At 36.7% G+C, this 11,283-nt stretch overlaps 1 protein-coding gene across 9 annotated transcripts; it reads left to right on the forward strand.

Annotated features, from left to right (window-relative positions):
* The first annotated feature begins 416 nt into the window (after positions 1-416).
* Positions 417-10,891, forward strand: LOC18422708 (pentatricopeptide repeat-containing protein At1g77360, mitochondrial). 9 transcript variants are annotated; one of them, XM_088860637.1, is made up of 4 exons: positions 634-791; positions 927-2,687; positions 3,348-3,411; positions 10,591-10,891. In XM_088860637.1, exons 2-3 carry the CDS (start codon positions 1,210-1,212, stop codon positions 3,403-3,405), a joined length of 1,536 nt encoding a protein of 511 aa, XP_088716763.1. In that variant the 5' UTR covers positions 634-791; positions 927-1,209; the 3' UTR covers positions 3,406-3,411; positions 10,591-10,891. The 9 variants fall into 9 exon arrangements, with proteins under 9 accessions (XP_020523564.1, XP_020523573.1, XP_020523586.1 ...); XM_088860636.1 differs by having other exon boundaries at positions 635-791; positions 10,481-10,891; XM_020667905.2 differs by having other exon boundaries at positions 417-2,687; positions 10,481-10,891.
* Positions 10,892-11,283: the final 392 nt, after the last annotated feature.

Consider the following 11,283-nt stretch of genomic DNA (forward strand, 5'->3'; position numbering starts at 1 on the left):
TTTTGCAAACCACATTTCTCAACATTATTTGAAGGTGCGCTTTCCTATTTGTTTAGACCCACGGCTCTATACAAACTACACCCTTTAAACGATCTAATTAGAGCATTATGGGTGCAGTTTGTATAGAGCCTAGGCTCTAAACGATCTAATTAGAGCATAGGCTCTAAACGATCTAATTAGAGCATACCTTCAAATAGTATGGAGAAATACGGTTTCAATATTGGAAATCTTTGTGATAGCTTTAAAATATAGTTTTATATTTATTTACAAAGTTTAAAGCTTCAAAAATAGTGTAGATCCACATATCTACAAAAACTTGAAAATCTTAAAAATTGACTATACAAAAATACAATACAAAATACACTATTTTCAAAACTTGAAATCTATTTTTTTCTCATATCCATGTTTCTTGATGTCAAGATGATCAATTTGAAGATATTTGAGCATCAAAACAACTTTTTCTAGTTAAATTTTTTAGATCGGCTCATATAGAGCCTCGGCACTATATGAACTTTTCCCTTTAATTATAGGGTTTTACATTGACTGTTTTGTAATTTTCACGGCTATATTCCATTTCTATTGATTTTAAGAAATTTTCTAAACTTTATAAAGATTTTGGTTCGCAAAGTTCACTGGGGGTTTCAGAGACTTGAGTATTTAAATTACAGTCAATAATGTTTTAGGCTTCTAAGTTTACCATTTAGCCAACGATCAATCTCTTCAGTTCCTACTGTAACCCCGAATTCCCTGTTTAGGGTTTTGTGTTGACGGGCATTTGGCTCCTCTTTTAGGTTTTTGACACGTTATCTATCCATTAAAATTCAATTTGTGCAAAATTCGAACAATTTTTGGGTTTCCAATTCATTGTTCTGCTATTGGTTTATTGAATTTCATTTTTGTTTGCATTCTGATTCATTTTTCTCTAGGGCTTTGACACATCTTCTTTGTCTTGTGGCGTCTATTTCTTCAAATTTCTGAGGCAAAAAGATGGGGATGAGGGTTTTCAGTATATAGTCTTGGATCTAATACATGTTTCCCTGGTATGTACTTTCAATTTATGAGAGAAATTTAGGGATTGGTTGATAATTTTGAGGATTTAGAGCTTTTTGATGCAATAATGGGAAAACTGGTGAATACATAACCACTCATACTCAGCATTGAACTAGACCTACTTCTAGTGACTCCCATTTAGGTTTTCCCCATTCAGCCATGGCTGCTTCCTCTCAAAAGCCAGTTACAATCCCTTCTATACCAACCAAGCCTGCCTCATCCACTGTTCCTACGCCCCCAACTCTCCGACCACCCCCTGCTTTCCCTTCTTACTTGAGCAGCCCAAATATCCACCTGAAAATCAAAACTCTCTGTGAAATCCTTGTCAAATGCTCTGTTGGAGAGGTTGAAATCGCTCTGTCGAATTCCGGAATTCAAGTGAATTCTGAAGATATCGAATCCGTTCTCCGCCTCTCTTATGCTGCTCCCACTGCTTGTGTGAAGTTTTTCCGATGGTCTGGTTTTCAAGCGAAGCCAACGCCGTATGCCTGGAACCTATTGGTCGATCTTCTTGGAAAGAATCGACTTTTTGAGGCAATGTGGGATGCCGTTAGGTCCATGAAGCAAGAGGACCTGCTATCTTTAGCTACATTTGCCTCCATATTCAGCAGCTATGTTAAAGCTGATAAATGCAGCGAAGCGATCATGGCCTTTGACATAATGGACCGATATGGGTGCCCACAAGATGTTGCTGCTCTAAATTCTCTGCTAAGTGCTATTTGTAGGGACAATGAGACGGCGAAAGCTTTGGAGTTCTACGACAAAGCTAAGGAGAAGATAGTGCCAGATGCTGATAGCTTTGCTATTTTATTAGAGGGTTGGGAGAAAGAGGGCAATGTGGTCAAGGCCCGACACACTTTTGGGGAGATGATAATTAGGCGCGGTTGGGATTCGAAGAACATGTCAGCTTATGATGCCTTCTTGACTACTCTCGTCAAGGGTTCAGAAGTTCAAGAGGCCCTAAAGTTTCTCAAGGTGATGAAGGACAGGAAGTGTTTACCAGGTATGAAGTTTTTTGAGAACACCATTGATATTCTGATCAAGCAAAATAATCCCAGTGATGCTTGTTTGCTTTGGGAAATCATGGTTAGTAATGGAGTACTCCCCAATTTAGTTATGTATAATGCCATTATAGAGTTGCTTAGCAATAACAATATGGTCGACCCGGCTTATAAGTACCTCGATGAGATGGTCTATGATGGAGCTTTCCCGAATTCTCAAACTTACAATCTTATTTTTCATTGCCTGGTCAAGAATAAGAAAGTAAGAGAGGCCACTAATTTCTTTCATGAGATGGTGAAAAATGAATTTTACCCCGACCCGCAAAAATGCACTTTTGCCATTAAAATGTTCTTTGAGGAAGATGACCCAGAAATGGCAATCGAGATTTGGGAATGTGTTTTTGAGAATGAGATACACCCAATGGAAGAGAGTGCAAACGTATTGCTTGTGGGGCTTAGAGATTACGATAGGCTATCAGAGGTTAAGAGGTTCATGGGGAATATACTTGACAAAAAGATCAAAGTAAATACCTCAACAATGAGGAAACTAAGAAATGCTTTTGTGAAGGCAGGAAAGGAGGATACGTATGATTGGATAGCGAAAAGGTGGGGAGCTCAGTGGGAGGATTCAAGCCAGTGAGATTTCCATTCCTGTTTCTTTGACAACCTTTTCTTTTTTAAAATGTTTTACATTTGTAAGAAAGCTCCCATTAGAGAGATTGGACTTGGATCAAGAGCTGATCTCGGTTGAAGGTTCAATCCAGAGAGTACATCAACAGTTAAAGAAATACATGCAGTATAACGGCTTTTTCTCGTTCTCCTCGTTGTGTTGCAATAAATGTCTCTCTCTCTCTTTCAGCGGTACCTCCCTACTTCTCTCCTCTCTCTCGCTTTCTGTGGGGTCTAGTATGTTGTTTACTTTTTTTGTTTTTTCTCTGTGGATTTTTTCTGTTCTTTACATGTTGGCTATTTTTATTTTTATTTTTTTGTTTTACTTTTTATTTCTCTTCTTTTCTTGTAATCTCCATTACTAATTCTTTTTTCATAATATTTTCTCTTTCACCAATTGATTTGTTCATGTTATCCAAAGTTTTTTTCTTTATTTTTTCTGGATTTCTGCCTCAATTGCAAAAGTTGATTGGAAATATCACAGTTACTGATTTTTTTTATTCAGTTTCATAATATTTCTATATGTGTTTTTTTGACTGAGATACTTCAACTTACAGTTCGCTTTTTTGCCTAGCCTTCTTTTTTATCTTTCCTTGTGTGGCTTTTTCTTCCGATTCTTGTATGCAGGACCTCAACGTATCTTCTCTGGCTAGAGACTATTTATTCAGTGGTTGATTTTCTTTAGTTTCGGGTGAGATGCTTCATTGTTCATTTCTTTCATATAGTTTTTCTGTGGAAACCCCTTGGATCATTATGAATGATATAGAAAGAATAGGTAAGATCTAGTTATTATGTTCATTTTAAGCCTTATCTAAATGTTTGCAAAGGGTTTCATTTAAATCACAGTTTGCTCACATGGAAATGATCCTTCAATCGTCCTATTCTACTTTATACAGATGCAAACCATTCAAAATGTTGGTAGGTATTGAATCTTTAGACTAGCTTAAAATTTCATTGAGCTTTATGAGTTTGTTTGTTGGTTTGATTGGAGGCAATTTTGTTCCTCGTTTTATGTTTCCTCTAAGTTTTTGCTTTATGCTCTCAGTTTCTCATTGAACTTTCCTCTGTACCCTTCGTGCTTTTCTAAGTTTACCTTACATTTTTAGCTGTGGGAAAGATTTTTTTCGTGTATTTTTTAAGCATTTCCCCATTATTTCTGGTTTGTGTTTCCACATCTTTTGTATTGTTAACTTCCCAATGAAATACAACTACAATAATGTAAAAGATTTAATAGTATTAAAATTTACAAATTTTTCTACTAATACAAGTTTTGGAGAGAGGGATGGAATCTGCTCATTCTCTTCTATCAATCCTCTCTCTGGTCAATGAGATGGCATCCTTATGGGCATTCTTAGATACACATAATGGTTCACTTTTCTTGTCGATTTCCTCCATAACATCTATGATATTTTAAGGTATCATCTCTTTCCTGATCAAGTGACATTTAATGAATCACCTAGAGGCCCAGAGAAATATTGAGAAAGAAATGTTAGTGCAGTCAATGGGCTTGTGCTTCCCTTCGAAATCACGAATACTCTCAGAACCCTACTCTGCTTTTGAGAAGCCCGCTTTCCTGTGCACCTAGTAGTTCTACAAATACCATTATACCTGACTACATTGTTTACTTCTGACTTGTTGAACTTGCCATTTTCATTCCATGCCTAAGTTTGTTTATTATGTGTGGAGTTGGAAGAAGGTTTGGAATACATAAAACCTATAGATCTTGTGGCATGAAAACAATGAAACCCACATATCCCACTTGGTCAAATGCGAAGACAAAGGCAAGCAATTAGACATAGGGGATCTTGGGTTACGTTTGTAAACAAGGCTTCTTCCAAAACCTCTAGATCTTGTGGCATGAAAATAATGAAACGCACAAATCCCACTTGGTCAAATGGGAAGACAAAGGCAAGCAATTAGACATAAGGGATCTTGGGTTATGTTTGTAAACAAGGTTTCTTGGGTAACTTCCTTCTCAATTAGATACCATCCCAGGGATTTTCAGGCCCAAGATGAGGCTCTGCTGCAGTCCATTACATCAAGAAGGCCTCTATGGCCTGCATGGAGTCTTGATAAGTTTCTCTCAAACAAACTTCTCCAGCAAAAGGGAATCATGTACTTCACACTGTTTAAAACTCAGGAAGTTAACTTGGAACTTATCAAGTTGATTCACCTTGGGAAGTAGCCCAAATCAATTCTCCTGGGACTCCAAGTTTCAAGACTCAGTTGAGTGTCATGAGTTTTTTTTCTTCTTTTGGAAAGACTGGATAAGTCCTACTGAATCTTTGCGGTCTGTCCAACTTGACTCAACCCAGAAACAGGCTGAGTCCCAATTCCTGCTGACCGCTGGTGCGAAATGGTTGTTTCTGCTTTTGTAGCCAGCCCAATGGGGTGCTAGAGTTGGAGCCGATTTTGTCGGTAAGGTCAGACTTTGTGGTGTCTAACTGTTCTTGCCATATTTTGGGGTCTTCGAGGGAAGCTATTCCAAAGCTATCATTGTCAGTGACAGAGAGATTTGGTGACCTCTTGGTCTACAGCTCATACGGAATTCAGTGGATTTACTGTTGGAGATCATGTGCAAGGTCGGAAGATGGCATTGATTAATATTACCCTCCAAACCTCTCTTCACGCTTCCTGGTGTTGTTCCTCAAATGGATCCCTGAAGCTCAACTGTGGAGAGATTGCAAACTTGGTCATTCTGGCAGAGATGGTGCAATCACAGATTGCTTATGGACTCCCCAGATTGTCTTCATGGGACTTCTGCCAAAGCTAGCGCTCCTCTAACTAGGTTTTGAGTGTTGCTTCCAACTTTTACGTGCCCGCTAATAGTGGAAGGGGTCATCTTCAATATCGAATGGGCTTGAGGTGATACTTCTTAACTATGGAGGATGGCAGATCTCACGAAGGTGACTTTCAATATTTGCAGTTTGGCTTCAGTCTCATTCTGCCATACCTGTGAATCACCCAATGGTGTGGGAGACTCACTCAAACTAGTTTTACTAAAGATGGGGATGGACGCCTTATTTTTGTTTTGTTTCTCTTTTCTGTAGAGACTAGAGAATGATTAAGAGAAGAAAAGCAGAAAATGTGGGTCTCTTGAAATTTGGTTTTTCCTAATTCCTAGTGGTTTATGAAAGTTCCTGCTCTTGTGTGCTAGAAGACATGTCTCTGGGGCAAGCCAAACACCCCACAATTGAAGGAAGGTTGGGTGCACTTTCTAACAGTCTAGCAGACCTCATATTGCAAAAATACTGCTATTTGGGCCTAGTCCAATGTGACCCTTAACATGTATAATGGAATATGTGCTGAATCCACCAGTGGTGATCATCTGACAGACCAGCAACGACGTGCCTGACGTACTGGTTTTGACATTCCATGTTGAACCTATGGCAATGAACAATTCAAGTCAGTCTAAAATCACTCTTAAAAAAAAAAAAAACCTCCATCACAATGACAAAAGGATTCCTAGAATAATCTCACAGAGACTTTGCAGAGTTAAAGTTTAATAGCTGACTATTTAAATATCTTTGGAAATGGTAGCATATCACCAGATATTCATACGTTAGACAAAAGGCTGTAGTCATTTCAATGTTCTCCATATGCTCATGGTTGATACTAATTTGCCTGAAGTGGCTGGGAGTATTTTTATGGAAAACTAAATAAGCCTTTTCTTGGGAAGAGTAACATGGCTACACTTTGTATAATGTATATACCTGCAGTCATTTCAATGTTCTCCATATGCTTATGGTTGATACTAATTTGCCTGAAGTGGCTGGGAGTATTTTTATTGAAAACTAAATAAGGCTTTTCTTGGGAAGAGTAACATGGCTACACTTTGTATAATGTATATACCTTTTATTTCTTTGATATAACAATACCTTACAAAATTTCCCCTTTTGCTGTGATTGATGATGTTACAACCTTGGTATCTCCTGGTATTAGCCCTGTGGGAATTCGATCGAGGATGCAATGATTGTTCGACAAAAATATATTGAGTTGTAAAGTATTTCACCATTGTCCACTAGTGGTATTATTTATTTGAAATAAATAAAAGTCATGGCACTGTCATTGGTGAGAGTGAATAATATTTTGTATACTTGTTCCGAATTTGTGGACTTCAAATAGTTTCTCAGTAACCTGTCCTAGAAGGGAAATCTATACTCAATTGCCATGAACTTGACTGTGTAATGAAGCAATGTTTGAGTATGAGGACTTGACATGATGGATGGGAAACGATGTGATTCAGAACATGAAAAAGTACATACATTTGCCTATAGACATATCACCAGGAGGCAAGATTTTCTTCATCAAAAGGAAATTACTTTCAGTGAGTATATTTGGAAAATCTCAAGGTGAAAAATCACTCATCACTGTCATCTTTCTTGTTCTTGCTTGAAACTACCCTTCTTCTTTGTTATTAAGTATTTCATGTGCGGAAACTCTAGGACAATTTCTCTCTGTCTCACTGAGAATATGCTCTGTTTTCCTATCGTTGTTGTCTCACCATATTTGCCCGGAATATGCAACATTGTCTTGCATGTGTTGGGACTGGATTGTTTACTCTTTAGCTCTCAATAAATGTAAATTAGGGTTCAACAAATGCCCCTAACATGATTTTGGAGGTACATTTCATTAAATTACTATGACAATTGCATGAAATCTCTCTCTCTCTCTCTCTCTATATATATATATATATATATATATATGGGAAAATATCTGCTCATACCAAAATATCTCCGTACGCCCTCTTTTTAGGTTTCATTTCTCAACAGACACAGGGTTTAAAAAAGATATCCTTTTCTATTCCTTTCTAAACCCCATCTCTCTTTGTTTTAGTTTTTTTTTTTGGGTTGTTTTGTGGAGTTTTATTTTGTGAATGTTAGGCAAATGAAGTTGATAAACTAACTCGACTCATACATTCAGCTTGGTATTTAGACACACAGAAAGAGAGGGGGAGGGGGGGGGGGGTTTAGAAAGGAATAAAAAATTATGTCCTTTTTACTTTTATTTTGGCTAAAAAGATGTGATCAAAAGGGGTATAGTTGGTCCAGGGGTTAGAAGATGTACCATGTGGGAACCTTATGCCACATCAAATCTTGGGTCAGTTGAGAAATGAAACCTAAAGAGAGGGTATATGAAAATATTTTTCATATATATATATATATATATATATATATATATATGGGAATGGCTCGCATACGCCCACTAGTTGAGAAATGAAACCTAAAGAGAGGGTATATGAAAATATTTTTCATATATATATATATATATATATATATATATATATGGGAATGGCTCGCATACTTTTATTTTGGCTAAAAAGATGTGATCAAAAGGGGTATAGTTGGTCCAGGGGTTAGAAGATGTACCATGTGGGAACCTTATGCCACATCAAATCTTGGGTCCGTTGAGAAATGAAACCTAAAGAGAGGGTATATGAAAATATTTTTCATATATATATATATATATATATATATATATGGGAATGGCTCGCATACGCCCACTAGCTCATAGCTACATATGAGTCAAACAGCTCATAGTCAATTTAGGCTGATCCAATGATCACGATTGCACTCCATATTTTAATTTAAATTTTTTCTATAAATCCAAATCACTTGAAATTTTAGGCGTATGTTTTTTAAAAATAGGAGAATCTAATAAAAATATAAAAAAAATAATTTGTAAAAAATAAATAAACTGACCAAAATACCTCCAAAACTTTATAGGGGTATTTTGATCAATTTATATTTTACGAATTATTTTTTTAATATTTTTATTAGGTGCTCCTTGATGAGAAGAATAGACACCCAAAATTTCAAATGATTTGGGTTTGTAGAAAACAATTAAAATACAAAATGAGGTCGTGACTATTAGATCGGCCCATATTGAATCTGGGCCATTGGGCTCATATGTAGCTGTGAGCTAGTAGGCTTACGCCAGCATTTTATATATATATATATATATACAAACCTTTGATACAAGGTGGTCACAATTAATCTGGACCATTGGATGTGAAATTGGGTAGCTGCATTTATTCACCAAGTTCAAAAGAAACTTCTCGAGCTTTGTGAGACACCCAAGCAATCAGATTTCACATCAGAGGATCATAAGTAATTGTGACCTCCTTGTAACAAAAATAAACAGTTTATATATATATATATATATATATATATATATATATATATAGAGAGAGAGAGAGAGAGAGATGCTCATACACAATATACCATATCACACTGTCCTCACCTCAGATGGGAATTCAACTTAATCTATTATATTATCTGACATAGATATTAGTATAATATATTGCCCTATTTATAAGCTTGTGTGTAGTTGTTTATGGCTTGAGTCATCTTGTTTATGGGCTTGTTTAAGTAACCAGGCCAAACCAAGCCATGCTCAAGCTGGTTGGTTTAACTGGAGTCATGCTCAATTTTGTCACAAACTAAGCTTGAACAAACCTAAGCTTGTCTCGGTCCAGCTTGTTGACACTCCTATGACCTGTTAATCCCCTCTTAGTTTAGGAAAAAAAAGAATACAACATGGTTTTGTGAAACAGAGATGTTATAGGCCCCAACCATTCTGACAGCACACATTAGCTTTATCTAGTTTTGGACAGATTATGATTGTCCTTGTTATATCTAGCCCAAGTTTCCTCATAGGAACCCATAAATCTGGGGAGTACCAGGTTAAATTGGTCAGCCAAGGCAATTTGTTTGTTGCAAAGGTCAATTGATGTGTTTGAATTGGGTTCAACTTGTCGGAAATTTTAAGGATTTCATTCTTACTAGTGTATGACATGTTTATAAGTAAATTTTGTGTAGTCTTTTTGCAAATCAATAGCCTCTAGTTCTCAGAAATAGCTACATAATTTGCATCTGAGATGAAACCTAGATTACATATATTAGAATCAAATTTTTTGGGAATGAATTTTTTATTCTATGATGGCATTTCTGTGATGACCTCACTTTGCCTGAAGTCTCTTTGAGTGCATAGGAAAACAAAATGGATGCCCTAGCATTAAGCTGTTAAGCTGTGCACCTCTTCCCATCAAATAGCATTAAGCTGTTGCTATTTATCATTGGGAGGCCTGAGAAGAACTAGAAGAATATCCTCAAGGCTTGTCAATAGGGCTCTTCTACCTTGATTCAGTCAAATCCTCACAGGCCAATCAAATGTCTTTTATCAACTCTGTAAGCCTCACACCCTCTATGGCCCTGCATTTATAATAAAATTGCTATCCAAATTGTACTTCACATGGGTTGCCCACCCATTAGGCTCTCAGCATCAATATTTGTATTTCATTGCATGCTATTTTTTTTTACTTTATTCAATTGGTTTACCTTGTCTAACATTGGAGAACTCCTTTCGATCCAAGGCCCATGAATTTCCAGAATCCATGGGATGTTCTCTCAAAGTACACCAACAATATGAAAGCCACGAGCAAGTCTAGTGTTTATTTATTTCCAAATGCCCCAAACTGTGTTAATGGCACATAATGGATTTACAATGACTCTGGCATCTCCAAGCATATCTCAAATAGGATGAGGAAGTAATGCCTCACCATTGGAAGTTTCTGGTTTTTTAACTTTGGTAATTACATCTGGAATACAGGTGGTTCGAGTGTTCATGATTTATCATTATGTGGTCCATTCTTTTAATACAACTCAACCTTCATTACTCCATTTCTTTATATTTGAAATGTTTTTCTCCCACATTATCAGAATAATATGGTTCTCATACAAGTTCTGACTACTTTTCAGGTTCTCATGAATTACAGCCATTGGCTTTGTTTCTACTCATGCATCGTTGCCTGTTCTTCGATTTGCACTGGATTTGTCTCCCTTTATGAGATTTCTTAGCTAAATTTCAGGTTTGCAAGCACAGGATAATCTTTCCAAATTTGAACCGTGAAAGTGGGACCAGCTATGATCCAGATTGGCTAGGACATTGATCCATTAATTATGTTCCTCATTCCTCTTTCGTGATCAGTTAACTAGTTCATGTTATAGGGATTGGCAAAAAGAGATGTTGATATAGTAGATTTGAAATTTGTGTTGTATTAGCAAAAATATGAACATTTTGTAAGAAAATATTCTATGAAACACTGTAAATACAATGTAAGGTACTGGACATTGCTCATTTGTGGTTATACCTTTTGATAGATCTCAAAACTGAATGTTTCAAACAAATTCTTTGGAATGGATCTAGGAGTATTGCCTGCTTGTAGGAACAAGTGAAATTTGGCTCAAGTATCTCTTATTAGGAATAATGAGAAAATTACAGAAGTTATAGCTGACTTATTTCATTTGCCTTTTATCTTGCTTGGAAGACTCGAGGAGAAGCTCATAGGTCCAGCCACACCAGAACTGGCCAAAGGTAAGTGTGTAGGAGAGAGAGAGAGAGTGAGTGAGTTGAAATGTATATGGAAAGCCTATCTTCAACACGTTAGTTTCTTTTCTTTTGTTTTTTGGGAGGGTGGTTAATTCAGGGGGGAAGACGATCCCTACCCGTTTTTTCCCTTTCAATAGATTGGGGAGTTACATTTTGAAGGTGTTAATTGGGG

Source organism: Amborella trichopoda, chromosome 3 (assembly GCF_054954075.1).
Source record: "Amborella trichopoda isolate Santa Cruz 75 chromosome 3, AtrichopodaSantaCruz75HAP2 v2.0, whole genome shotgun sequence".
NCBI classification, from domain to species: Eukaryota; Viridiplantae; Streptophyta; class Magnoliopsida; order Amborellales; family Amborellaceae; genus Amborella; species Amborella trichopoda.